Raw genomic sequence first — 26316 nt, 5'->3', positions numbered from 1 at the left:
GCGTTATTTGAAAAAAATGAATGATTCTTGGGGCTGTTTCAGTCTTCCTTGAAAGCAGCCACTGTAGCAACATTTTTTTAAGGAATACTGAAAGGATCGGGGAAATTACAGACTGGTTAGCTTAAAGTTTATTCCAGGAAAACTGGTGGATAGTGTTGTTAAACTAAGACCTACAAAGCATATAGAAGAATAAGTCCTGAAGTGGAAGCAGTGGGGCTTCTGCAAGGATAATGTCAGGGAACTGACATCGGAGCCAGAGGTGGAGGCAAGGCTCCCAAGCGATGCTGGAGAAGGGCCCAGCAGGGAGAGAGGGAGCTCATCGGCTGGGGAAGGAAATCAGCGTAACACCAGGGATAAAGGGGGGCAGATGGGGGAATCGGGGAGGGGGCTCCAGGACTCCTCGCCGGAGACCAGCGGGGAGAGCACGGGTCCTCCGCTACCCACGCCCATCCTGCGCAGAAGACTTCCACGCAGGGAAAGTAGGCGTAGACTTGGCGTCAAAGAACTTCTTTGCTGGAAGAAGTTCAAGGAACGCCCACTGACGGATTCTGCTAGCGACTGAAACAGCCACGAAATGAAGGGCTGTCCAGCCAGGAAAAGGTTTAACCAGGCAACCTAGCCAGGAGTGGCAGCAACTTACACACGAGCAACCCCATATAACCATTACAGATAAGTTCTATCTTACTAAACTCTTCAAGTTCTTTCAGAGTGTCAACAAGCATATAGAGAGGGGTGATACAGTTGGGAACTTAGACTTTCAAAAAGCTTTTTTTATAAAACTTCCTCACCAAAGACTCCTACAAAGACATGAAATAAGAGGGAAGGTCCTCTTTTGGATTAGCAAGTGGTTAAGGAACAAAACGCGGGTGGCGCTGTGGGTTAAACCACAGAGCCTAGGACTTGCCGATCAGAAGGTCGGCAGTTCGAATCCCCGCGACGGGGTGAGCTCCCGTTGTTCAGTCCCAGCTCCTGCCAACCTAGCAGTTTGAAAGCACATCAAAGTGCAAGTAGATAAATAGGTACCACTCCAGCGGGAAGGTAAACGGCGTTTCCGTGTGCTGCTCTGGTTCACCAGAAGCGGCTTAGTCATGCTGGCCACATGACCCGGAAGCTGTACGCCAGCTCCCTCGGCCAATAAAGCGAGATGAGTGCCACAACCCCAGAGTCGGCCACAACTGGACCTAATGGTCAGGGGTCCCTTTACCTTTACCTTTAAGGAACAAAAAGCAGAGAGCTGGAATAACTAGGCAGCTGAATCATGGACAGGATTCAAAGTAGGACTAAAAGAACCACACAAAATGGTTGGCAAGGGAACAAGTCCCTCCAACCACTGGCTATGTTGCTGGCTCTGGGAAGCAATGAGCAAAAATGCAAAGTAGGTTCCGTAAGATGTGCCTGGTGGACAGCAGCCTGATGAGCTACTCCCAGTGCTTCCCTTGGCCCTTCTCTGCTGAGCACCCTCACTTACCTCCCACTGGTGCCAACCACCTGCAGCCCTCCTCCACCCCACCCATACGCTCAAGAGGAGAGGCAGCTTTAGCGCTTGGCACACCGCAGGCCACTGCCCAGAGAGTCTGCAGCAGCCCCTGGCACCTGTAAATGTGGGGCCAGAGGCATCCTTGGACAACACAGTGGACAGATGCACCTCTTTTGGCTCCATGGGCCCCAACATCTCACCATGTTTGAGTGCTGACACCAGCTCAGCAGCCTGAAGATTGGCAGGGCAAATTGTAGGCGAAGAAGCAAGCCGGAAATTGCAGCTGATGCACTGGAGAGAAGGGCCTGGAGAGCCGAGCCAACGAGCACAAATCCATGATCCAACTAATAGCTGAGGCAATCTTCTTCCGAGCCCCACGGTGCCCTGCCGGCAGCAAGGCCTCCATTTTGCATTAAGTGCTGGAGCCTCTTTTTGCTCTCTGCGGCCACGGCAGGGGTAAAACAACCAAGCGGCTGAAACCCAGCGACCGGTAATAAATTACTATATTGGATGCCTTTTGTTTTCTCCTGGCTGTGGCTTCGCTGTGTCTTCCCTGCTATCATTACCAATTAAAGTGGGGGCTGCTTTGCTGAGCAGCACCTCGTAATGGCAGCCGGCTCCCTCTACTCCAATTGCTCCGGCGAGAAACACCCGAGGTCAAGAAGCTCCTTTGACCTCTCCCGGCTCACTCCCCCTGACCACTCGCGAGGGGAAGCAATCTCCGCCGAACAGATGGACACTTTGGCAGGCTCTATAAAGCTAAAGAATATCAAGATAAATGGAATTGCACTCCCACCTTGCAGCCAGTTTATGAGCATAAAATATTGCTTCACGAAATCAGCAAACATTTTGGACTGGAAAGGCCACCGCTTAGTGAGCTTCTTGATTACAGAGGCTGGCAGAAATTGCATTTGGTGGCATGGTGTGTTTTGTTTGTTTGATTTAAACTGATATCACAAAAATGGGTCCGGATTCATATGCCACAGAAAGTTCTACTTGTTAGAAGTGTATTTCAAGGCTGCTTTGACTGCTCTGTCCTCAGCACGCTCCCTTTTATGGTTTCTGTAGTTTTTTAATATGTTTTATATTTTATTGTTGGACTTCACCTGATATTTTAAGTTATGGCGGCACAGTAATGCTTTTTTAAAAAAAAAGAAATATAAATGGCAATCTACAAATTGCTTATATTAATATATAAACATTTTCAAGTGGGAAAAAAATAAACCCAGACTCAGCATAGAGTGTTCTGAGGCCCAGTAATAACTGAGCATGGAAATGAGCCTTTGTTTGGCATTCAGAAGGCTTTAAATAGCCGTGCTGCATTATCTTCAAATGAAACTTGAGTTAATTTCAGTGACAGTAAAATTCCATATAAAACCAGGTTTTTTGAATGTCAGTACAACTTTCTCCTTTTCAAAGATGCCCGTGCCCTTGAAGAGAAGGGTTCTGATTTGTTTTTAAAGTTCCCAGTCATTTGCGAAGGGTGGGGAGGACCCTTGTGTAACCTTCTGACAGCCAAAGTCTCCCTGTGGGCTCACATGGCAGTGGGGCAGACATGGGACCTTGTGCCAAGAAGCTGTGGGGGACCAGGGGTGGGAGTATAGGGCATGCACACCATGTACCCCCTTGCCTGCCCTGCCAACCTTCAAGCAACCTGATCCTAGGGACAACTCTAAAGGCATCTACCCAGTCCTGCTGTCAGGCTCCAGGAGGCTGGACAGCTCCCCAGCACGGCATATGGGTGTGGGAGCTGTCCAGCACCCAAAACGTCAGAGCTGCTGGCTGTTGGCACCCAAGGTGGGAGCGGCAGGCCTATCAGCGCAGAGCTAAGACAGGAGGGTATCTGAGAGGCTTCTATGTTCTCACTGACTGCTGCTGCTCTCCACACACACTGCAATGCAAAACAGCTCTGCTTCATTTAGCACACATTTAGGAATAGGAGCAGAATTCACGCAAATGTTGAAGGCTCTACCGGTGGTGGAGCTCAGGCTAGACCTGGGGCCAAAGTCCAGCCTCCACCCTGCCCCCCATTACCAAATGACCACCCGGGGAGCAACAGATTGTGCAGGGGGGGCCAGCAGCAAGCAGGCCTGGTCTCAGCCCCACCGAGGTTGACGGTGGTTACCCCCACAGCAGCCTTTCATACCTTTAAAACCATTTTATAGGGGAAGGGAGAGCCAGGCAGGCAAGCAGGCGATTACAGATGCCCATTTCTATATTTTTCTTTTCACTTTAAAAATGCTTATTATCCTTTTATTATTTTTTTTGCAAGTAAATGTGTGTAGCTTTAGGGCAGCAGAAGCAAACCTTGCTTTATTCCTGTGGTCTTGGAGATTGAAGCGAGTATAAAATATGAAACGGCACATGCTCAAAGTATTTCTCTCTTTTTTTATCAGGTTGTCCAACCTTTAGTGTGTGTGTTTTGGTGGGGGGCTGTTTATTTTTTGCTCTCTTGTGCCAAGAATGTAGGAGCATTTGCAGACGCTGGCATGGCTAGAGAGAAGAGCAGTCTGCTTCCTAACCAGAGTAACACACATGACTGTTTAGTGTGTGTGCATGTGCTGGAGGACCATTAAGTCCAGGGTCTAAAATGATCTAGCTGCAAGACTGGCCTCTACACCAATTTTCTTGTCATTACATTGACCGGGGGTGGGGGCGGGACAGTGGAGGGGCGAGGAGCAGCAGAGACTTCCAAGATTGGGGGAGGGAGCATCGATCTGCTGCCTCCCCCCTTTGCATTGTCTGAAGCTGTCAGGGATAGTCTTTCCTTCCTTCTCTCAGTGAGGCTCACACACCTCCTCCCCAGCCAGGCACTTAAAGCTAGCAGCTCCTGACAACAGAAAGAGATGCTCATAACTGGGAGCTTTGAATCTTGGAAGTGCCACTACATATGTGGGCCTAGATGCTGAACACATTTATTTCTGAAGCCATTTTAACTCCGGGGTGTTAGAGAACTATATCAATGCACTGACATGCAAGCTATAGTTTATTACATGTTAAATTCACTCACAATTAAGCATTAATAATAATAATAATAATTCAGTTTCCATTTTCTGCTTCTGTGTAATGAAAAATGAAAAACACAGAACCATAACAATAGGGGAAGGACTCCTGGTTTAGGAGAAAAATCAGGACTCTTTGTTTAGGAGAAAAATCTCTTAAACCAAGAGTCCTCTCCCTATTGTTATGCTTCTGTGTTTTTCATTTTTCATTACATAGAAGCAGAAAATGGAAACTGGATTGAGCAAAGAATTGAGCAAAGTAAATATTTTCCTCTGCTGCATGCGCAGCACTGGAACTGCTCCTCTCTTCTGTTTTTTGGGTGGTGGGGAGCAGCGATCATTTTTAAAGGTTGGCTGGTACCTGCACAATCAAACCCTTGTGCTGCAAAATGATTTAGATGGTTGCCCCGCACAGAGCATAGAGCCATATAATTGAGCACATCCATAATTGAGAGACCAGTTTGGGTGCGTCAATTTTTGGCCTCGCACAGGGTGCCATATTATGAAAATTTACCAAAGACCACCCCTCATGTGGTGCCATGGAAGCCCCATGCCCAAGCCTTCTTGCTACCCCTAGCCAGGTATTCTGTCACTAAGGAGTGTCAGGTCACAGCTTGGCTAGATGGCAATGATCAGCACCAGGCCATGGAGGAAGCCACACTGCCAGGGAGCCCAAGAAGTCCACAGAAGAGGACTCTGTTCTAAGAAGCAAAAATCGCCCAGTAAAAAATTCAAAAATCCACAGTTGGGTGATGTCTTTATTAGGGCCAATGACAGCGTCACAGAATAGTGGCAGGCTTTTGGAAAGTTGCTTGGTACTAATAAATGTCTTACTGCCCAGCTGTGGATTTTGTAGGACTTTTAATAACAGCCAGGGGGAAAATGAGCAGAGTTAGACAGTCGTTCCAGCTCCAAAACTGAAGTACAGAGGCAACCGATTGTATGCAGAAATGCAATTCTAATGCCTGAAACCAAGTGGATCTCTTTGCTTTCATGTGGATTTATGTGCAATTTCGTTTAGGATCACAGATCTACCGATAGAAAAATATCTATTTTGCCAGCATTTGTTGCCTGGTTTAGTCTGCACATGCACACATACACACACAAACCAACCCTGCTTTTAAACAGTAGCTAGGTCTTCCTTTCTAAATGGCAGATCACCTTATATAAACCCGGAAGGAGAACTGAACAAGAAAAAGAGCAGGTTGCTTTGAACGAGAGGCCAGTATTGATTTTCTCTCCTCTGCAGCAAAGCACCTCCCCCCCCCCAATCCCATTCAGCGACTGTCAAAACCTCCCTTTAACAGCTGGAGTCAAATTGTGCTATTTACAGCAAGAGCCCTTGTCAAGTGGACCATAAGTATTCTAACAATACCCTATTCAAATAGGCTTCACCACACAAATTGCCGCCTCTCCCCCTGTCAGTGACTGAGGCAAATGCTGAGGGTCTGATTTTGGGGAGAGACCCCTTCTCACACCCCGTTCAGAGTGGCGCTTTCTCTGGCAAACAACGATGCCGCACATGAGGGGGCCTTTTGATGCTGGAAATAATTAAAACCTGTTTAAGTACTGTATATCAAGGGAATTTGATGACACGCATGCTTCGTTTTGCACTGACGGCATTGTCCCACCAGGAGGAACAGGGCCAACTTTATCTTCTGGGCACACGTCCCAGTTCCACACCAAAAATCACCCAAGCAGCCCTCGGTCCTGGTGGCTGCAATTTCCATGAGGACAAATACGTTGATACTGCGAATCTGCTTCAGAGGCTGGCCAGCCATGAGGTACAAGAAAGGTGCCACGCAGCCTGCCTCTAGCACTTAAACATTGTTTTCCATGGGAGGCATTTAAGCACGTGGTTAACACTCCCTTTTCTGGAATTCAATGAGACTTTAAAGTGCTGGAGTGCGGCTAGATCATTCCTTGCCATTTCAGGACTCTGTAGAGCTCTGTTTTCAGTGGAGACATTTTCAGTCTCCCAGCAGATCCATTTTACGATTTGCAGAATGAACCTGGTTCCAAATCTCATTAGCCACATTCATTTAAATAGCGTTATTATCTTACTACTACTATTACTACTACTGTTCTTCATCAGTCACCACTTAGTCTATATAAATAGAGTTATATCAAAGAGGGTGGTTATCACGCCTAATAGCTGCTCCAAATCAACAGGAGATGATGGGCAGTCACCATTAAATACCTAAATACTAAATGATCCTTCTACTTGTGCAAAGATAGGGAACAATCGAGGCTCCTTCCCCACCAAAAAACCCAAGCTTTTTGAGCCGCTGTTGTGTATGTAAAACTCATAGACTTACTTTTCATCAAGCACTCATATTTCGTATATTTACTGGTCAAGATGTCTTGTTAGAAGTGCTAGTTTCATCTGTAGTTGGTGGTTCTGAGGCATGATCAATAACAAATTGGAGGGACTTCTATAGTTTAAGTAGCATTTACCATATTTTTCCATGTATAAGGCAACCTTTTTTCTGAATATTTTTTTTTTATAAATTGAGGGTCGTCTTATATACGGGTTAATATGCTAAGTAAGTAAGGGCTGGTGCTGCAGCGGTAGCAGGGAAATGACAGAGAGGAGGCTGCTTACCCACTCTTCCCGGCTTAGGAAGAGTATTTGGCGAGTGCCAGTATGCGGTGTATTACGGCACTAGTTCCATCAGCCAGAGCGGAGGATCATCGAAAAGCTGCTCAACAGCTCAGCGAACTTACAAAAGAAGCTCAACCACTGTTGAGGACTCCCAAAAATAGGGGTTGTCTTATACATGGGGTCGTGTTATACACAGAAAAATATGGTATATGGACTTGTTATCAATTTACAGAGCAAGTTCACTCCCAGCCAACATCCTGAACCCATAAGGATTCAGCCTTCTAGCCAGTGTGGTGTAGTGGTTAAGAGCGGTAGTCTCGTAATCTGGGGAACCGGGTTCGCGTCTCCGCTCCTCCACCTGCAGCTGCTGACCTTGGGCCAGTCACACTTCTTTGAAGTCTCTCAGCCCCACTCACCTCACAGAGTGTTTGTTGTGGGGGAGGAAGGGAAAGGAGAATGTTAGCCGCTTTGAGACTCCTTAAAGGGAGTGAAAGGCGGGATATCAAATCCAAACTCTTCTTCTTCTTCAGCGTGGAGCCTGGACTTAAGTGGCCAGTTACAAGATCAGCACAGGCCTCAGCTCCTGCAGGCAAAACCTGCTTTAATGTTTTAATGTTCTCCTGAATGGTGCTTTTGTAACACCATCCGTTCTGGGGGGCGGGAGAAAGCAACTTTGGGTTATGTGGCATCAAGGTAGCTTTCCTGAGTGCTGTCTAGATTCCATGGCAGGGGTTTGGCCCAGAGGTTTCCAACTCTAGAATTCTGCAATTCTTTGATTCAAAGTTTCCCCTTTCTGTGCACTCACCTGGTGGTGGGAAGACTTTTCTCGATGAGCAAGGCTGCTGTAGGAAAGTGTACCGATTTTATAGGAGTTGGAAGATTGGCCATCCAGGTTTTCCTGCTTAGGTGTGTCTTCTTCAAAGACGGCCGACAGAGAATCTGCCGCTGCCATGACTGAGTCCTCACAGCAAGCAAGGATTGCCTGAGCAACTTCCCCAGTTTCATGGCGCTCGAGACTTCCTGGGCAGAGGAGAAATAGTGGTTTGAGAAATTTACAGGCAGCGGAGCATGACTTCACATAAGCAGAGCAGGAGCTCCGGGGCAGAATCAGCGCCAAGAAGGTAAGTTGCAGCTGGACAAGTTCATTCACCAAGGTGAGCATTAAGACTGCTCCATGGATGGCTGTTTAATGGTACCAAGCAAAAAGCCAGCCACAGAATCGTACTGCACCTGCCTGCTCAGATGGGAAGTCCCACTGAGCGCAATATTCTGAAGGAAGTTGGTATAGGATTTTGTCAGCTCTGTAAGGGGCTTAAAGAACTTCCCAAAGGGATTCTCTGCCAAAAGCTGAACCCATGCCAGGTATATAAACATACAAGGCCTATAGCATAACTACAGTCACAAAGTTAAGAAGAACCACCCCTCACGATTGCCATTCCTGCCCCCAGTTTATGCCAGGAATCACACCATTTAAGTCACCCACATGGTTGGTCCCCATACACAGCTGCTGTGAATGGCATAATTAATAACTGTAAGAGGGGATAGTTACAGACGCATACTTAAATGATAAGAAATCAATGGATATAATCATCACATTTTATTCCCTTTCCGGTGAGCAGCTGATTAATTTAATTCTAATGTAGAAACAGCATAGGATTCTACCTTATATCAAATCATATTGTAACGAGCAGCAACAACAGGATTTCTTACCCACCCTTCATAAGGTCCCTGGGTGGGTTGCAACTCTATAGAAATGCAACATTAAAAGCAGTTGGAACCATTCACATTTGGTGCACCTGGTTCCATGTTTTCCATGTGCTTCCAGGGGCTCTCCAGCATCTGAAATGCTGCTCAGGGCAACCAGAGTGTAAGGGAGGCTTGTTTCATTCTCCCATTTGTTTTTTACCCTGGAAGCTGCCTGCCCAAATCGCCTTCAGTCTCTCAGCAGAAACACTTCATAACTTACAGGTTAGCCTGGAGACTCCAATCAATAGTCAGCATCCATTCAGCATTTGAATGCTGTCCCCTAGTGTTCCAGGTATCAAATGACAAGAGGCAGATGGTCCTTTTTCTTTTCTTCACAAGTGCATCTTTCCCATTGCTCATTTATGCTCCATCCTACTTACCGGTACATTTGCACAGATAGGAGGGACCAGGCCTCTGACTTCATGAGACCAAGACTCTCCGGCTGACCCCTTGAATTGTTTTCACTGGAAGACCAAAGCCACTGAAGGCCTCAATTTTCCTCCCTCCCTTTCTGTAATATCCTACCCCTCTTTTCATTGAGAGAGGTCTTCCTCCTCCTCCTCTCTTCCTCTTTGGGACCATCCACACTTTCATTTGTCCCTGATTTCAAGTCACAGATTTGAGAGGGTATTTTTTTTTTGTCCTGTGACTTTTCCCAGGAAAACCTGAAATTTACTGCTGAATCGGAACAAATGTCAACCCACAGAAAACCCGATCGATGGTTGTTCCGATTCAGCAACAAACAGTGGGTTTTCCCAGGGAAAGCAGCGGGACAAAAACAAAACACTCAGACCTATCACTTGAAATCATGGAACAAATGAAAATGTGGAAGGTCCCTCTATTCTGCTAGACTTTCTTACAGCCATTCTGAGCTGGGATTTTTTTTTTCTTTTCAGAAATATTGTTGCATGAAAATCCTAGCACAGCAGTGAACTTCCTCAGAAGGCACCAAGGACTTATCTATTAATTTAAGGAAGTTTTGATATAGAAAAATAAACCAGTAAGACAAAAGGCCTTCAGTTAAAACCAAAACACCAAAATTTTCACCTATGATCCTTTTCTTTTACTTCTTTATTTTTTCTTTGTTCTTTTTTTCTTTTTTCTGATATCTTATCTTTCATTTCACTCCTTTATTGTGAATAGCATTTTATAGAGGTATAAATAACTGTAAATATGAAAAGAGACAAAGTATTCTCTAATTTTTCTCCTTGGTTATATGTATTTTCTTTTGTTGTAAATATGTATGTTTTCTAATTTGTTCTTAATAAAAATAAAAATAAAATAAAAAAAACACAGAGAAAAAATGGCTGAGTTTTCTGCTGATCTGGAGACTGTCAATCTGGTCATCAGGAGCATATTACCCATAGAGGCTAGTGGTGCAGGGCACCAGGGCACCAAGTTCTGGAGGGTGCCAGGGAAGAGGCGGAGGTTGGACGTGGCGCGTCCCGGCATCAGCTCGCCGCCCTCACCCGCCTCCGCCATGCTGCGCCGAAGCCAAGCTGGAGCCTGTCTGCTGTGGCCACCACAGCATGAAGCGGCCAGCTGAGCTGGGAGGTGCCGCATCCAGCCTCCGCCTCTTCCCCGCCGGAGGAGTCACCCTCCAGCCACTGTCTGCCTCCTTCAGCCCTGCCAGCAGTGCCATCCTCCCTAAAAAATCCTCTGAGAAACCAGGGGAGGGGGACCGGAGGGAGCTTTGCACCACGTCACCGGATATGCTCATATATCCATAGCAGTGACCAGAGGAAGGAGCACAGAGAGAAGAAACGCCGTGGTGTATCTACAGCAGCACAACCAGATGCCTCTATCTGCCTCAGCTGCAACAAAACATGTCTCTCTCATATGAGTCTCTACCACCATAGCAGAAACTGTAAACTTCCAACAGTTTGACTTCACCCCCCCAAACGGTGCACTCTTCCATTGTCTCCTGAGAGAAACGGATGCCAGCTTCTGGTCTTCTTAAACATGGGCTTCCATTTCCAACAGGGCAGTGAGTGTGCAGGGAATGTTTGCTCTGATTTAGCACTAAAGAGGGGGTTTTCCCCTGGGGAAGTGGCAAGACAAGCAGAAAGACCTGTGCTTTCTAGGCATGGGACAAGCAGAACTATCGTTGAGCCCTCTGTTTTGATATATGTATCTCGTGTGTGTGTGTGTGTGTGTGTGTGTGTGTGTGTACATGCATACTGATAATACAAATGATCAAATAATGGCAAAAAGTGCAAAGAAGTCATTTAAAAATCCAGCAAACCCAAATGTCCAAAATGCAGACAGACTCATAGCCAAACATTGCAGCACAGATATTTCCTTCATGCTCGTTCCAACCAAAGCAGAGTGCAGGAAGGTGCCATAAGCTTACAGAGCTCCCTGAAAACACCTAATGGTTCCATAATTGGATTATATGCCTCTTTAAAGGAATGTCAGCTTTCCCTCAAGGCAAAGTTTGTTAACTTAGGGGAGGGGGCGGGGGAGAGGAGGAGAGATGGAGGCATGTGCCCAGTTTCTAAAGACAATCCCCTTGGTTCCTAGAAGGGATGTTGCAATTTACTTTGGTGCCATGCTCTGACCCTTTCTTGGGTCCAGAGCATGAGAAATAATAGCATGTACAGAGTTAATTTCCTTTGCTGCTGACTAGGTAAAGTAAAGGTAAAGGACCCCTGGATGGTTAAGTCCAGTCAAACTTGACTAGGGGATGTGGCACTCATCTCCACTTTCAGGCCAAGGGAGTCAGCGTTTGTCCACAGATAGCCTGGCGTGCTCTGGTCCATGGGGTCATGAAGAGTCGGACACAACTAAATGACTAAACAACAACAACAAGCTTTCTGGGTCACATGGCCAGCATGACTAAACCGCTTCTGGTGCAACGGGACACTGTGACGAGTGCCAGAGCACACAGAAATGCCATTTACCTTCCTGTTGCAGTGGTGCCTATTTATCTACTCGCACTGGTATGCTTTCAGACTGGTAGGTTGGCAGGAGCCTGGGCCTGCTGATCAGAAGGTGGGCAGTTTGAAGTGCTGACTGCAAACAAGCAGCTCCTGCATGCCTCTTCTTAGGGTCCCAGAGTGTCTTGCAGATGGGGTGGGCATGATAAGCCCCAAACATGTGGCCCCCTCCTGGACACCCCAATATTTCTCATTTAGAAACACAGCCTGAGTGTGATATGGCGGAGGTCTGACTCTTTCACCCACTGCTAGGCTTGTCATAAAGACCTGTCATTTACTTGGAACCAGGAGAACTGTAGCTCAAATGAGTCTGTCGCTGGATGTTTGCAAATTGGCAGGAAATGTCACAACCATCTCAGAACATACATGGATTTATTTATTTATTTATTTATTTATTTATTTTAAAAAGCACGTTGTTACACGTCTCTATTTTATGTAGTAGATACGCAAGCATGTCCAAAACAGTAAGTAAACTGTTTCAATAGCAATCCTCCAGACTATAAAAGGACTCAAATTTTATATGCTGATTTATGTAGGATATGATTTTCTCAACCAGCCTTCTTTCCCATGCAAAATACAGCCAGGGGCCCTGATCCATGGATTCTTGCAGCAGAGCAGGCTGTCTGCACACAATACTTGAAAAGTATGTTTTAAAAAGGAACTGGTTCTAGCTCAAGTTCATCCTTTCCAAAAAGGAACTGGTTCCTATTTTTACAAAACGAACTAGTTCAAATTCATCCTAAAGGGGTTTTTTATGCCCTTCCAGGTGGCAAGAACATGGTGGCATTGGGGAAGCACTGCAGAGCAACTCAGAATGATATGTGGATGACCCAGTAGAGTCAAAGTCAAAGTTTATTATTAGATTTGTGAGGTCCATGCCTTTACACAAAATACCATAAAACATTATTAAAAGATAAACAATAAAATTATAAAAATAAGCTAAAATTCATGCCATGCTGTCCCAGCAAGGAAACTACCCAAAAAACCTCGTCATTCAGGAAAGAAGACACAGCAACAGGTTAGGAGAGCAATGGGAGGAACCTCACCATTTCCTCCAGGAACCATACCCTAGTTTTCATAGCCTTCACCACAAAGACCACTACCACGTGAGAAATCCGTGGATCAGCGTCCACCAGTAAAAACTTTACTTGGTCCTCAGAGTTGGCTATTGATTTGGGAATAGTTTGTAACATCGCATCCCTGAAGGCCGAATAGATGGGACAATACAACATGTAATGTGTGAGATCCTCTTTGGTTCTCATATGACAAGGACATATACGCTGCTCTACTGGGATTTTTGCATATCTGCCTGACAAATAGGCCGTAGGAATGGTTTGAAAACGGGCCATGGTGAAAGCTCTCCGAAGGGTGGGATTGGTGATATTCGCCAAATAATTGGCGCAGGTTTTGACTGTTTTCAGTCGGGGAAACCAGTGGGAGGACCCTGGGTTCTGTATTTTTGTGATATCTAACAGAGCATCTCTCTCCAGAATCCATTCCCGAACTTTGTCCGGGCTCCACAGTTTGAGAATATTAAACTCCGGTAGGGTGTATCTAACCAGGATCTCAGATAGGTTTTGACGCCAAGTGGTGTTCTTTTGAAGAGATACAAAGGCTTGTTTGGCCAATAAGGTGTTTGAAGTGTTTGCAAGGTTGATGTAAAATCGTAGGAATCTTAAGTGGGCCCTGGCAGACACAGAGGGTAATCCAACTTCCACCCTCAAGAAAGCTGCTGGTGTTCCTTGAGGAAGGCCTAGAATCCTCTTGAGGTAATAATTTTGCAAAATTTCAAGCCGTTCCAACAGCCTCTGGTTCCACCCCCAGAGTTCTATCCCATATAACATCTGGGGAATAGCTTTCCCAACAAAAGCTCTTAATGCCGGGATCACCAATTGTCCTCCCCGGGTATGGAAGAAACTAAGCAGGACACCAATTGTTCTTCGTGTTAGGATGGTTACAGCCTTAAAGTGGGCTAGCCAACTAGATGTAGCCTGAAATGTAACACCCAGATATTTAAAAAAGGGGCACTGTTCAATCACATGTTCATCTAAAGACCATCTAAAGGTGTGGCGAGCTCTAGTAAACACCACAATTTTTGTTTTGTCATAGTTTATCTTTAGTGAGTTATGAGAGCAGTAGGCTGCGATCCCCTCCAGCATGCTGCGTAAGCCTCTTCGGGTGAGTGCCATTAAAGCCATGTCATCGGCGTATAGCAATATATTCAAACGTTTACCTTCAATGGCTGGAGCCGATGACTTGTATTTTGCCATGTACTGAACAATGTCGTTTATATAAAAGTTAAAAAGAAATGGGGCTAGCAGGCATCCCTGTTTGACCCCTTTCCCCAATGGCAGTGGGTCCGTAAGAGTTCCCATTGGCCCAGTTCTGATTTTGACTGTAGTATCTGTGTGTAACTCTCTGAGAATTTTTAAAAGTCGTCTATCAATATCCGTTTCATATAATTTTTTCCATAGTCTATCTCTACAGATTGAATCAAAGGCAGATGTCAAGTCAACAAAGGCCACGAAAAGTCTGCTCTTATATGCTTTTGCATATTTAGCTACCAGGGTCTATAGTACCATACAGTGACCTATCGTATTGTGGCCCTTTCTAAATCCTGCCTGTTCCTGGTTGAACAGGTTAGAGTGGTCCGCCCAGTCTACCAACTTGTTTAATAAGTACCTGGTATAAAGTTTGTATGCGATGTCCAGAAGGCTTACAGGGCGGTAGTTTGCTGGATCTTGAATATCTCCCTTCTTGTAGATAGGGGCTACGGATGACCCAGTATAAATCTACCACTGAGGCACTATTGTTGCATCAGTGTCGCAGTGCTGCAGAATGCACCCAAAGGAGAGGAAAAACGCTAGAGGGACCCCAGTGCTCAGCCTTTTCCAAGCATTTGTCTAAGGGATGCCTATACAGCAAAGAGTCTTCATCCTGAAGAGTTGCTTATGGGGTGCTTATGCGTCTTCCCATTATTAATTCATTCAGACACACTTTTCAATGCATTTCCCCATTGCTTTCCGAAAACCCAAAAGTCTGTGTTGCGTTTTGTTGTGTTTTTAAAGTGGATTTGTTATGGCAGGGTGTCAAGAATGCTTTAATTTAAATCAGGGGTCAGCAAGGTTTACCTCGCCTGGGCTAGTTCGCTCCAGCGGAGATCCCTCCATGGGCCAGATCACGCCCATGCGCCCACAATTTCTGGCATCTATGTCTGCACAGACGCAATTTCCGGCACTGCAGAATCAAGTCCCCGTGCCACGCTGTGTCGGGGGGACTCGTCGAGCGGGCAGCTCAGTTTGGGGGCAGCTTGTGGGCCGGTTAAATGACCCGCATGGGCCGCTTGTGGCCCATGGGCGTTAGGTTGCCGACCCCTGATTTAAATGCAGAAAGTTCCGGTATGTGCTTGAATCACTCCTGCAATAAAGGGACAGCCTGGAGACACCCTTTATCAGTGTTGACTAACTCAGTGTCACCAGAAATGGAGAGGGCTTGTGCCTCACTCCAGCGGCGTAGCGTGGGTTGTCAGCACCCGGGGCAAGGCAAGTAATTTGCGCCCCCTAACCCATGGATTTGCGCCCCCTAACCCTAACCCCCAGATGTTGCGCCCGGTGCGGCCGGCCCCCCCTGCACCCCCCACGCTACGCCACTGCCTCACTCTACCTCAGGCAACTGGCCAGAGCAGCAAAGCCTCTGAAGTCTAGCTAATCATTCACCATTCAGAGTCCAAGTTAAATTGCTGACAGTTATGATTGGCCTTTTCTCTGACTTTGGCATTTCAAACAGAGTTTGCCTCTGCTAGCTGCTTCTCCAGGCTGGTGGGGTCCCTTGTGTTTTGCAAACAAAAGATGCGAAGAAAGAGAGAGGCCTTACCGGTCTCAATATCCCAGACGTAAACGGAATCATCTTCACATCCAACCACCAAGAGATTTTCCACAGGATGCCACCGTAGCCTCTTCACAGGGGAAAGGTGTTTCCTGGCGTGCATGAGGCAGGCTCGCTCTTGTATGTGCAGAAGCACCACAGCATGGTCATCGCTACACAAGCAGCACACAATACGGTGCCCTCTGAACTGCAAAGAAGGATTTTGCCAAGGTAAGTCATTCAGAAGCCTTCACAAACACCAAAGTGTGCCAAGAGGGTGGCTTGTGTGGATGTGTGAAACATATAAAGGGAACTGACTTCTCTTCTTTGTAGGAAACCACTGTGAATAAGGCAAAAGCTGGAGTTTCTGAATGGACTGTGCTTTGCATGACACTCCAGATGGAACAGAAATGCATTTAATGCACTCAAAGTGTTGGTGTTGACCTTTAAAGCCCTAAACGGCCTTGGCCCAGTATACCTGAAGGAGCATCTCCACCCCCATCGTTTAGCCCGGACACTGAGGTCCAGCTCTGAGGGCCTTCTGGTGGTTCCCTCACTGTGAGAAGTGAGGTTACAGGGAACCAGGCAGAGGGCCTTCTCAGTAGTGGCGCCCGCCCTGTGGAATGCCCTCCCATCAGATGTCAAAGAGATAAACAACTACAGCAGTACCTTGGGTTACATACACTTCAGGTTACATACGCTTCAGGTTACAGACTCTGCTAACCCAGAAATAGTACCTCGGGTTAAGAACTTTGCTTCAGGATGAGAACAGAAATCGTGGTCCGGCGGCACGGCAGCAACAGGAGGCCCCGTTAGCTAAAGTGGGACTTCAGGTTAAGAACAGTTTCAGGTTAAGAACGGACCTCCGGAACGAATTAAGTACTTAACCCGAGGTACCACTGTACCTGACATTTAGAAGACATCTGAAGGCAGCCCTGTTCAGGGAAGTTTTTAATGTGTGACATTTTAATGTATTTTTAATCTTTGTTGGAAGCTGTCCAGAGTGTCTGGGGAAACCCAGCCAGATGGACAGGGTACAAATAAATTATTATTATTATTATTATTATTATTATTATTATTATTATTTACAAGTAGCAGAGGCAGCCTGAGCAGGTCTGAGGAGAGGCTGAGCTCCTGCATCCAGCCAAGTTGCCTGCTTCTGTCTCCTGGGATCCAGTCAGATTTCTGCTCATCCTGTCCCCCCCTCAAAATTGCTACAAGGAAATGTATACATACTGCCTGTTGCCCTTGGAATAGGACAGGAGGGGAAATAATAAAGCCGTAACACTGGGATTCCAATTACACACCTGTAAACAAAGCACACTTGTGCAAAATGAGTCCAATTTCACACCCTTAACAGCTTTACCTAATGGATGCTGAGCACAGGGTTTTAGTCTTCTAGAGGCACTGGAAATGCAATTGTGAAGCTCATTCCTTGCCTTAACACAGGATCAGCTCCATACAAAGCACCCCCCGTGGGCAACTGCCTGCCCCTCCACTTCTTGAAATATCGAGGGAAGAGACTGTGCCACTGAACACCCTTAGCAACTGACCCCACATCTGAACTGCTTGACTCCTTCTCTCAGTAGAAAAGAAACCATCAATGGCAAGAAGATGACAGACACCTCTTTCTTCCCTAAGAACTCCTTTGTCGGTTTGGTCTCTGAAATCTAATTTAAAGCCTCGTGAAGTCTAAATCTGGCCAGATGAGGGCACTGTGGCAAGGCTGAATGAATCATAGGAAGATGCAAAGGCTTCATCTCATAAATTCCACATGAAACCCCGCCCTTCATCCCTTATTTTGATTATAGACCTCCTTGTGCCAAGGGCTCAGAACAAAGAGGCAAAAGCAGCTGTAGAGACCAACTGGGGATGCTCTGGTGAGGTGAACATTTGGGTAGGCACCCTCTCTCCCCTCCCACTTCACTGTCTTCACCACCTCCAACCCCTTGTAGCTAGCACTGGCTGGCTGGCCTGGCAGGACCCCCATACCCTGTGTTTTGGATTATCTGCAGTGGGTAGGGAATGTCTTGGGTTGTTTTGGGGGGGTTTTTTTGCTGAGGAGCAGAGAAAAAATGCTTTAAATAGTATGGGCTGTTTCTCTGGGGTAACCGAGGGGTGCCACTGACGGATTTTTAGTAAACAGAGGCACTTTTAATTGGCAGAGTTTGCCTCCCTGGTCATCTACACGCAAAGAAGAGACAGATAAAAATGTTTTTATTTTACAAAAACTAATTGCAAGCTCATTCTTCATGGCATATGTCAAAAGCCAGATGCAATTAAATCCTAGGTCAGTGAGCTGTGTGGACAATGCATGCTGTTATTGGTTATTATTATTATTATTATTATTATTATTATTATTATTATTATTAATTTATTTTGTTTACTGTCTGGTGGGTGCAAAGAATGGGGCTTTGCATCACTTGTCACGCTGCTGAGTGCCGGATTTCCTTCTCCTCCAGGGGAAATAAAATCTGACCCTGCCTGTTGCCGTTGTCCTCTAAGTCTTGCCCAAGAACTCAGGCAGGAGTGTAGACTAAGCCCTGTCTCTTCTCTCCTTCCAGGAAGACCCATCTCCCTTATGCTCTTTACTTACCCTGTAGTTTTCTGAAGACAACAGCAGATTTGTGACGGGACCAGCTTGCAGCGAAAAGCAATGCAATAATTCCCCAGTAAAAATGTCCCACCAGACCACACTGGAGTCCTGGCTCCCGGACATCAGCCAGCTGGGATCAAACCGGGCTGATCGGCCATGGAGGTAAAGTAAGGAGGTCACGCTGGTGCTGTGGTGGCTGAGTATTCTATGAGGCAGGGTGTCTGACAGAACAAGGGGAGAGAGAAAGAGAGAGAGAAAGTCAACAACGAAAGCAGAGTCCAACAGGGGCTAACTCTCTCCTGACAGAAAAGAGTGAAGGTCATCTGGCCAGAAACTGTGGCCACCTTTGCACAGGAGAAGTGTTAATAATGCACCATGAGCAGAAGAAGAATTACAGTGGTACCTCTGGATACGAATGGGATCCGTTCCGGAGCCCTGTTCACATCCAGAAGCAAACGCAACACTCGTCTGCGCGTGCGCGGGTCGCGATTTGACACTTCCGCGCATGCGTGTGACATCATTTTGACCGTCTGTACATGCGCGAGCGGCGAAACCCAGAAGTAACGCGTTCCATTACTTCTGGGTTGCCGCGGAGCGTAACCCGAAGGCACTCAACCTGAAGCAACTTCAACCCGAGGTGTGACTGCATAGGGAATTATAGGCCTAAAGGTAAAGGTAAAAGGGACCCCTGACTATTAGGTCCAGTCGTGACCGACTCTGGGATTGCGGCACTCATCTCGCTTTATTGGTCGAGGGAGCCAGTGTACATCTTCCAGGTCATGTGGCCAGCATGACTAAGCTGCTTCTGGCGAACCAGAGCAGCGCATGGAAATGTCGTTTACCTTCCCACCAGAGTGGTACCTATTTATCTACTTGCACTGTGTGCTTTCGAACTGCTAGGTTGGCAGAAGCAGGGACCGAGCAACGGGAGCTCACCCTGTCACAGGGATTCGAACAGCTGACCTTCTGATCGGCAAGTCCTAGGTTCTGTGGTTTACTTGTGCAGACTAAACCAGGCAACAAATGCTGGCAAAGTAGATAATTTTCTATCGGTAGATCTGTGATCCTAAACGAGATTGCACATAAATCCACCTGAAAGCAAAGAGATCCCCTTGGTTTGAGGCATTGCAATTGCATTTCTGCATACAATCAGTACTTCAGTTTTAGAGCTGGAACAACTGTCTAACTCTGCTCATTTTTTCCCTGACTGTTATTAAAAGTCCTACAAAATCCACAGCTGGGCAGTAAGACATTTATTAGTACCAACCAACTTTCCAAAGGGACGTGGGTGGTGCTGTGGTCTAAACCACAAAGTCTAGGGCTTGCTGATCAGAAGGTCAGCGGTTCAAATCCCCGCAATGGGGTGAGCTCCCATTGCTCAGTCCATGTTCCTGCCAATCTAGCAGTTTGAAAGCATGTCAAAGCACAAGCAGATAAATAGGTACTCCTCTTTGGGAAGGTAAACGGCGTTTCCGTGCGCTGCTCTGGTTCACCAGAAGCAGCTTAGTCATGCTGGCCACATGACCCAGAAGCTGTGCGCCGGCTCCCTCGGCCAGTAAAGCGAGATGAGTGCCACAGCCCCAGAGTCGTCTGCAACTGGACCTTATGGTCAGGGGTCCCTTTACCTTTACCTTTAATGACCTTTAAATGCCCCTTAATATGTGCCTGTTCACCCAAGCTTTCCTGGACTGCGACTCTTTATTTTTAATTCTTTTGTACACTGCTCAGCTTTATTTGTGAAATATAGGTGCATTTGGATTTTATTTCATTTTTATCTAGTTGTTAGGAATTTTTATGGAATGCTGTTGTCATTTTAATGGGTTGTCTCCAACGTTTGACATACTGAAATTCTACATTGTAAACTGTACTGTGGTCTCTTGACGATGGGCAGTATGTAAATTTAATAAATAATAATAACAATGGATGTGCGTAACTGACAGGCCCATTGATTTCAATGAGTCTACTCTGAGTAGAGCTTCATTGGACACAACCCTATGCAAAGCACTTAGACAGATATATAGTAAGCAGTGTAGCATTTTAGTTAATAAAATGAGAAACCCATGCCAGCCAGAAACTCAGGCAACCGGAGTGTTTGCAGGATTCCCACTCACCTTTCAGCAAGGAGCCCTTTCCCATCAGCCTGGCCTTGGCAGCCTGCAGAGCCAGCATGATGAAGATCCTGCCATCCGCAAACCCGCACACCAGTTTATCAAGGCTGGGGATATAAATGGAGGAAGTGATGGTGTCACTCCCCATCCCATTCTCAGCTCCACAGAGGTGGTCGATGATGCCTTCGGCCGCAGGACTGCAGCTGTCAAAGCTGTTCTGAAGAGTCCAGGATGTTGCTATAGGGATCTCTAGGGAGAAAGAGAAATAGGGGGTCGTTCACAGAGCCCAACTGCTTGAGAAGACGGAGGCAAAATTCAAAGACTTTGCTGATATTTGTCTTGCCACCAGTAGGTCACGGCTATAGAATTAGGATGGGGGTCTTTCTGGTCCTGTTTTCAAAGCAAGTATTATGCCTCTTTGCCTCCAGGAAAACCCAGCAGGTTTTTCTTTCTAAGTGCTGCTTCCAGATTGTGGGTGGGGTGGGGTGGGAGCACATGTGGGCATGATTCCTGCATTGCAGAAGATTGGACTAGATGACCGGGGGGGTCCCTTCCAGCTCTATTATTTTCATAGAGCCCATAGGACATTGCTGGCATCAGTATGCCAGTCTGTATTTTTCCTGTATTTAAATTTCCCTTTCTAGGAAAAATCCAGTAAGGTCTTAAAAAACAACAACACTGTTTTCAATGACATGTTGGTGATATGTGAACAACTCATTTTCAGTAATAGCCACCCTCTGTATTATGTGTCCAATTTGAGGAACTCCTTAGTAAAGCAGGCAAATGAAACATAAAATATTATATCTGTTGACAAGAGGCCATTCGTTGTTTGAGTGCAGTGGGAATCCCAGAGTCTGAAAATTCGCAAAGGTTTTCCTTTGTTTGAGTCATCGTCCTGCCTTCAAGCAAATCAGGGCAAGGTGGCATTCCTTCTCCTCCTCCTCCTCCCTCTCCTCCCCCTTCTGGAGACCCCGACCTTTCCCATTTCACAATCCTTTTAAAGCCCCCTGCCCTCCTGAATCATTCAAAAGTTGAGCCAACCTTTTGGAGAGCCGTCCAGAGTTGAAACTGGCACATCTGGAATATGCCACAGAGTGATTCTGCCTGATGCTGCACCACAGTAAAGGATCTTATAAAAAGGTTCCTTTCTTTCATTGATGAAGCCCATAATGTAAGAAAAACTCTGTTCATTAAAAACAAACAAACAAACCACACGTTTAAACTGTATTAGTCGGTTGCAGCAAAAGCAACAAAGAGTTCTGTGGCACCTTAAAGACTACCAGATTTAATGTTGCTTTAGCTTTTGTGGTCCACTTTATCAGATGCATGAAGAATTATCCATATTATATCTATCCATGGCCCTATTCAGATAGGGAGCAGGATTTTGCCCACTAGTCCTCTCCCTTCTGTGAGCATGCTCCACTGGTCATGCCCACAGCATCTGTGCAGATGTCCCAGGAGCATGGCTAAAGGGTCACATCAATATGGGCCTTATTCCTTTTTTTAAATTTAATTTTTATTGAAAATTTTATTTACAACATAACATAAACCCCCCACCCCCCCAATACAGAAATACAATAAACATAACATACAACAATACAAACAACCAAATAAAATACTTCCTTTATCCTGTATCTGGTCTCCTTATTTACTTCTTATAAGCTGTTTCCTTTATGAATAATTATTAATATTTTTCTAATTATAACTTAAATATCCACAAAGTCTCCTGCAGACATTAATTGAAACAAGTCCAGGTATGTATTTTAGAGCACTGTTTTGCGAAGTGTTCGCTGCTTTTTCCCCATGCTTTTTGAAACTCTTGTCTAGTGTGATCTCTAATTGCCTCTGTTAATGTAGCCAGTTCAATATGCTCCAACAGTTTGCTTTGCCATTCTATTTGGGCCTTATTCCTATCAAATGAACAGGGCTTTGATCTGCACACACAGAAGATGGCATGAGGTGTGTCCTTACAAAGTGAAGCTGAGAGACCTTGCAACTCAAGAGGGAGGCATGCCCCATTGCAACGCCTGGTCAAAGGCCAATAAAGTCTAGTGGAAAAGGTGGAAGATCCAGTCACAGGGGCACAGGAAAGCTGCCCAGCTAACTCAGTGACTGGCCCACCTAACATCATCATCATCATCATGTATCATCGCCCTCCAGGGTTCTGGACAGTAGTCTTCTCCAACACTCCCTGGGGCTGCCAAGAATTGAATCTGGGACTTCTCACAAGCAAAGTCGGCGGTCTACCAATGTGAACTGGGGTTCGTACAAGAGGACTGGCTGTTCCCAGTGGATAATAAGCTGCCAAAGCAAGATGAACACCATTTGCTAAACACCTGCTCCAGGACCACTCCCAGATATAGTGACTGTGAGGCAGCCGTTGCCAGTCTCGCGTGAGCTTAAACCTGCATCTGAAATGCACCTCACTCGCCTCCTCTTGAAACTTTCTGCTTAAGCCCAGCCAGCTCCGATGTCTCTGAGTGAATGTCCAGGGAGATTTAAATGGTTTCCGAGTATCACCATTTTTAATGTCTCGTTTGCCTCCATTTATTCTCTTGCATAATGCATACTGAATAATAGACCAATGTAAATACTAATGTAAATGGTATGGCCAATGTAAATGGCAGGAGGTCCCTGCTTGCACATATGATGGCATATATCATGCTAGAAGATGTGCAAAAGAACAAGCTCTTGGCAGGGATGGAGTCGGCTCTGGGGTTTGTTGCAAGGGGGCGGGGGTTGTAGGTCTATATCTCTATGGGATGGCCCATTGTTGCTCATGAGCAGTTAAGGTGGAGGGCAGTATGTTTGGGACAATCACCTGGAGAATCTACCTCCAGCATTCTTAAAATTACAGTAGCCCTCAGTGAGACCAGCAAGTTGCCAGGACCAGCTCAAAAAAGGAAGTATATCTTCCAACTGCCACGATTTAACCATGGCATTCCTGGAAATGCAGAAGCCATCCTGTGCATTTCCCTATTTTCCTCTGTCAAACGTTGGAGGGTATGCTAGAGCCCCCCTGCTAAAGTTCTCTCCAGTGCATCAAAAAGGATCTACAACCTCTCTTGGAAGATTACCCTTCCCTCCCACAAGCCTAGAAGGAAGACCAGCACTTGTCTGCAAATGGTCTTCCAGTCTGGAGAAACTTTTCACCCATAATGGACCGCCTAACTGAGTTGAAAGCCCAAGAATTAGATCTTGCAGCAAGGCCCAGCGTCAACTCTCTGATCCCACATTGACTTCACCAGTGTCATCATGGAATCTGAGAACATCGCATGCAATGGAGGCCAAGGGTTCTTGAAGCAACCCACCTACCAGAGAATGCCCCATAACTACACAGCTCAGGTGGTCAAAGAGCATCACACTCCCACTCTGCATTCACTGGGAGGGTAAAAGGATTCAGGATGAGGGGTTTTTCTTTGTTTAGGTGTTACCTCAAGGGGGAAAATAGAGCTCTATATCAGCTGCCTATTTGGGAAGGGTCGATGTCTGAGTCTGCCACCTGTGAAATCACCTTCAGGCAGGAGTGCCAGCTTGGCCCCATGACCGTGAATGCCCAGGGCCATGAGTGCCAAGCAGCGTGCATGGCCCTGGCACTGAAATTTGTGGGTGCCCAGCCCCTTGATGGGGAATTTTGTAGGTGCTCACGCACCCAGGGCCCCAGGGAGTTGGCACCTATGCCTTCTTGTCACCTTTCAGTCTTTAATGCAGAAATCATTTGGGTAGCTCTTCTTTCCACAAAGGAAGAAGAGAGCCACTTTTCAAGCTGATGTGGGCTGTTTTCAGTGTTGCTCTTTACTTCCATGCGCGGAGGCAAGATATTCAAAAAGCAATCTCAAAGTCCTTAATGAAGAAGATACCCTAAGCTGGTGGGCAGTGCCCCAGCCGAATTGCCTTTGGTTTGCCACAGATTGCTGCTACTTGCTGCCAAGATGGCTCTGGAGCCCAGCTGCATTACCTTCTCATCTCCCACATCAGTAGAACAAAGTAATTGAGGGTGGAGGGTTTCTTTGAGCGGTCGTCCATTGCATAGCTGGATGCTTCGGGAAAGACCACTGGATAAGTCAAAGAGAAAGGTGGGAGGAGTGAAGGTCAAAACTTTGGAAAGGCATCAAGACGACAAGCAGGGAGTGTCTGAGACTCCCAAGTTCAGTTAAAATTAATTACGGGGCATTTCCTTCTTGGAGCCACACACACACCCTCGGCCAGCTGACATCGCTCCTGACATGGCTAATCTCACCCCCTGCCAGGCCAAACAAAGGCTGGTGGCTGAGCTTAGCCTCTTGTGCTTCCATCGCTGTGACCAGGGGCTTTTCATCATGGGCCTCCCCAAGTTCAGCTGGTGCCTGAAACTTTTTTGTGTGCTTCCCATCTGAGCCCACCTGTTCAGCAGCTGGTAGATGAAGCCACGGCCGTCCTCCATCCAGATGATGACCCTGTGAGCAGCGAGGACTTCGCCTCCAGCAAAGGACTGTCCACTCGGGCTGAATTCAGTCCATAACAAGGAGAAGTCACAGTAATCGTATATCTAACGTCAAAGAAAGAAATACTGATTTCCCCATCGAGACACTGACATTAATAGCGGCTTCTGATGAGCAAAGGCTCAATAGTCTCCCAAAAGGAAAGAAGGGTTTTAACTACAATTTCCATGTAAAATGGGATGTCTGGTACCTAGAGCCCCACATGGAGGCTCTTTATCAATGGTTGCTCCATTCATTCATTCATTCATTCATTCATTCATTCATTCATTCATTATTTCAGGAGGAGGAGTTCTAATCATTCCATGGATAATTCAGTGTCCATAAAGAAGTGAAATCCAGCAATGGCAAAACATATTTGCTTAGTTCCACAAGTGGTATGTAAGCTAATAAATAATAATTTGTAGCTCCTGCTTGTGTGAGCTGCTGGGCTGCCTTCTCTGCTTTCCTCCTCTTAGCAGGGGCAGGTGGGAGAAGGGGGGGTGTATTTATTTCAGGCGAGGGAGCATCATGCAAACATTTGAGCTCCCTGGACAGAGCAAATTGCCAAGTCAAGGTGAAAACCTCTTGTGCAACTCATTAATTGGCTCTCACAGAAGCTGTGCAGAGTCACAGGCCTGATTTTGTAATATTGATACAGTTCACGTAGCGGAAAGTCTGCTTCAATTCAGTGATGGATAAAGAAATGGCAATTGAAGATGTAAGCCTTTATTCCGGTTTTATTTCATTTTCCAACTTGGGCAAATGTTGATCTTTTTTTAAAATTAAAGCAACATAACAACAGTAGATTGCATGAGTTTGTCAACATATATGGATTTGGGGTTTTATTTTGCAATTTCACCCATGGAGAGTTCACTAATCATCTGGGATTCCACAAGCTCTTGAAGTTTTACAGAAAGGAGAGAGAGAAAGAGAATATTCCATGGCACGATTCTGTAGCATGTACCTTCCAGCAGCTGGAAAACACGACGAGAAGAAGCCTTTCGGTAAAGGTGCAAAATCTGACAGTGCAGCAGGGAGCACAGTCCAGAGATTTGGATTCCCTTTCATGAATATTCTGCCTCTCCTGAAAGCAAAACAAAACAAGGCATGGCTGTGTTGAACAAGAAAAAGCCAGTCGTCATCCTAATAAAAGGGTGCTCTTGGTATAAAGACCTTGGCCTTGCTATGAAAAGAACTCTCCCTCACATCTCCATCCCTTCCTCTGAAATTGCAAGAAGCCATGAAGATGATGCTCTTGCTCCCATGTGGCTCTCCCCAGGTGCTCAGGGCCAGTTGCTACAGGGAGCTGCAGAGCCTTTTCAGGTGTGGCTCTTCATGAGCAATTCTCTCATTAAAGAGGCCAATCTAAGTTACTATTTGTGGCTTGAGTGGATCAGTCAAGGCTTTCATGTGATTCTTGACTATCAAAGCCCAGCGTCCCAAGGTGTCTTGAGAGAAAGTTGCCACAACTTTTTGAACTCAAGGCCCTCCCATTCCACACACTGCAAGAATTGCACAC

The 26316-nt window shown here is 46.2% G+C and overlaps 1 protein-coding gene across 1 annotated transcript in view; it reads right to left on the bottom strand.

Annotated features, from left to right (window-relative positions):
• Positions 1-26316, bottom strand: part of WDR72 (WD repeat domain 72) — a 74586-nt gene that overhangs the window by 35785 nt on the left and 12485 nt on the right. Inside the window, exons 7-14 of the mRNA XM_083586340.1 lie at positions 25762-25881; positions 24720-24865; positions 24296-24392; positions 21379-21520; positions 20341-20586; positions 18230-18450; positions 15643-15841; positions 7890-8104 (exon numbers count right to left, since the gene is read on the bottom strand). Of these exons, the coding sequence (XP_083442466.1) occupies positions 7890-8104; positions 15643-15841; positions 18230-18450; positions 20341-20586; positions 21379-21520; positions 24296-24392; positions 24720-24865; positions 25762-25881 (1386 nt within the window). The remainder of the gene's footprint in view (positions 1-7889; positions 8105-15642; positions 15842-18229; positions 18451-20340; positions 20587-21378; positions 21521-24295; positions 24393-24719; positions 24866-25761; positions 25882-26316) is intronic.

Source organism: Podarcis filfolensis (genome assembly GCF_964270895.1).
Source record: "Podarcis filfolensis genome assembly, chromosome: 14".
In the NCBI taxonomy this organism is placed as follows: domain Eukaryota; kingdom Metazoa; phylum Chordata; class Lepidosauria; order Squamata; family Lacertidae; genus Podarcis; species Podarcis filfolensis.
This window is presented reverse-complemented; position numbering and strand designations above follow the sequence as displayed.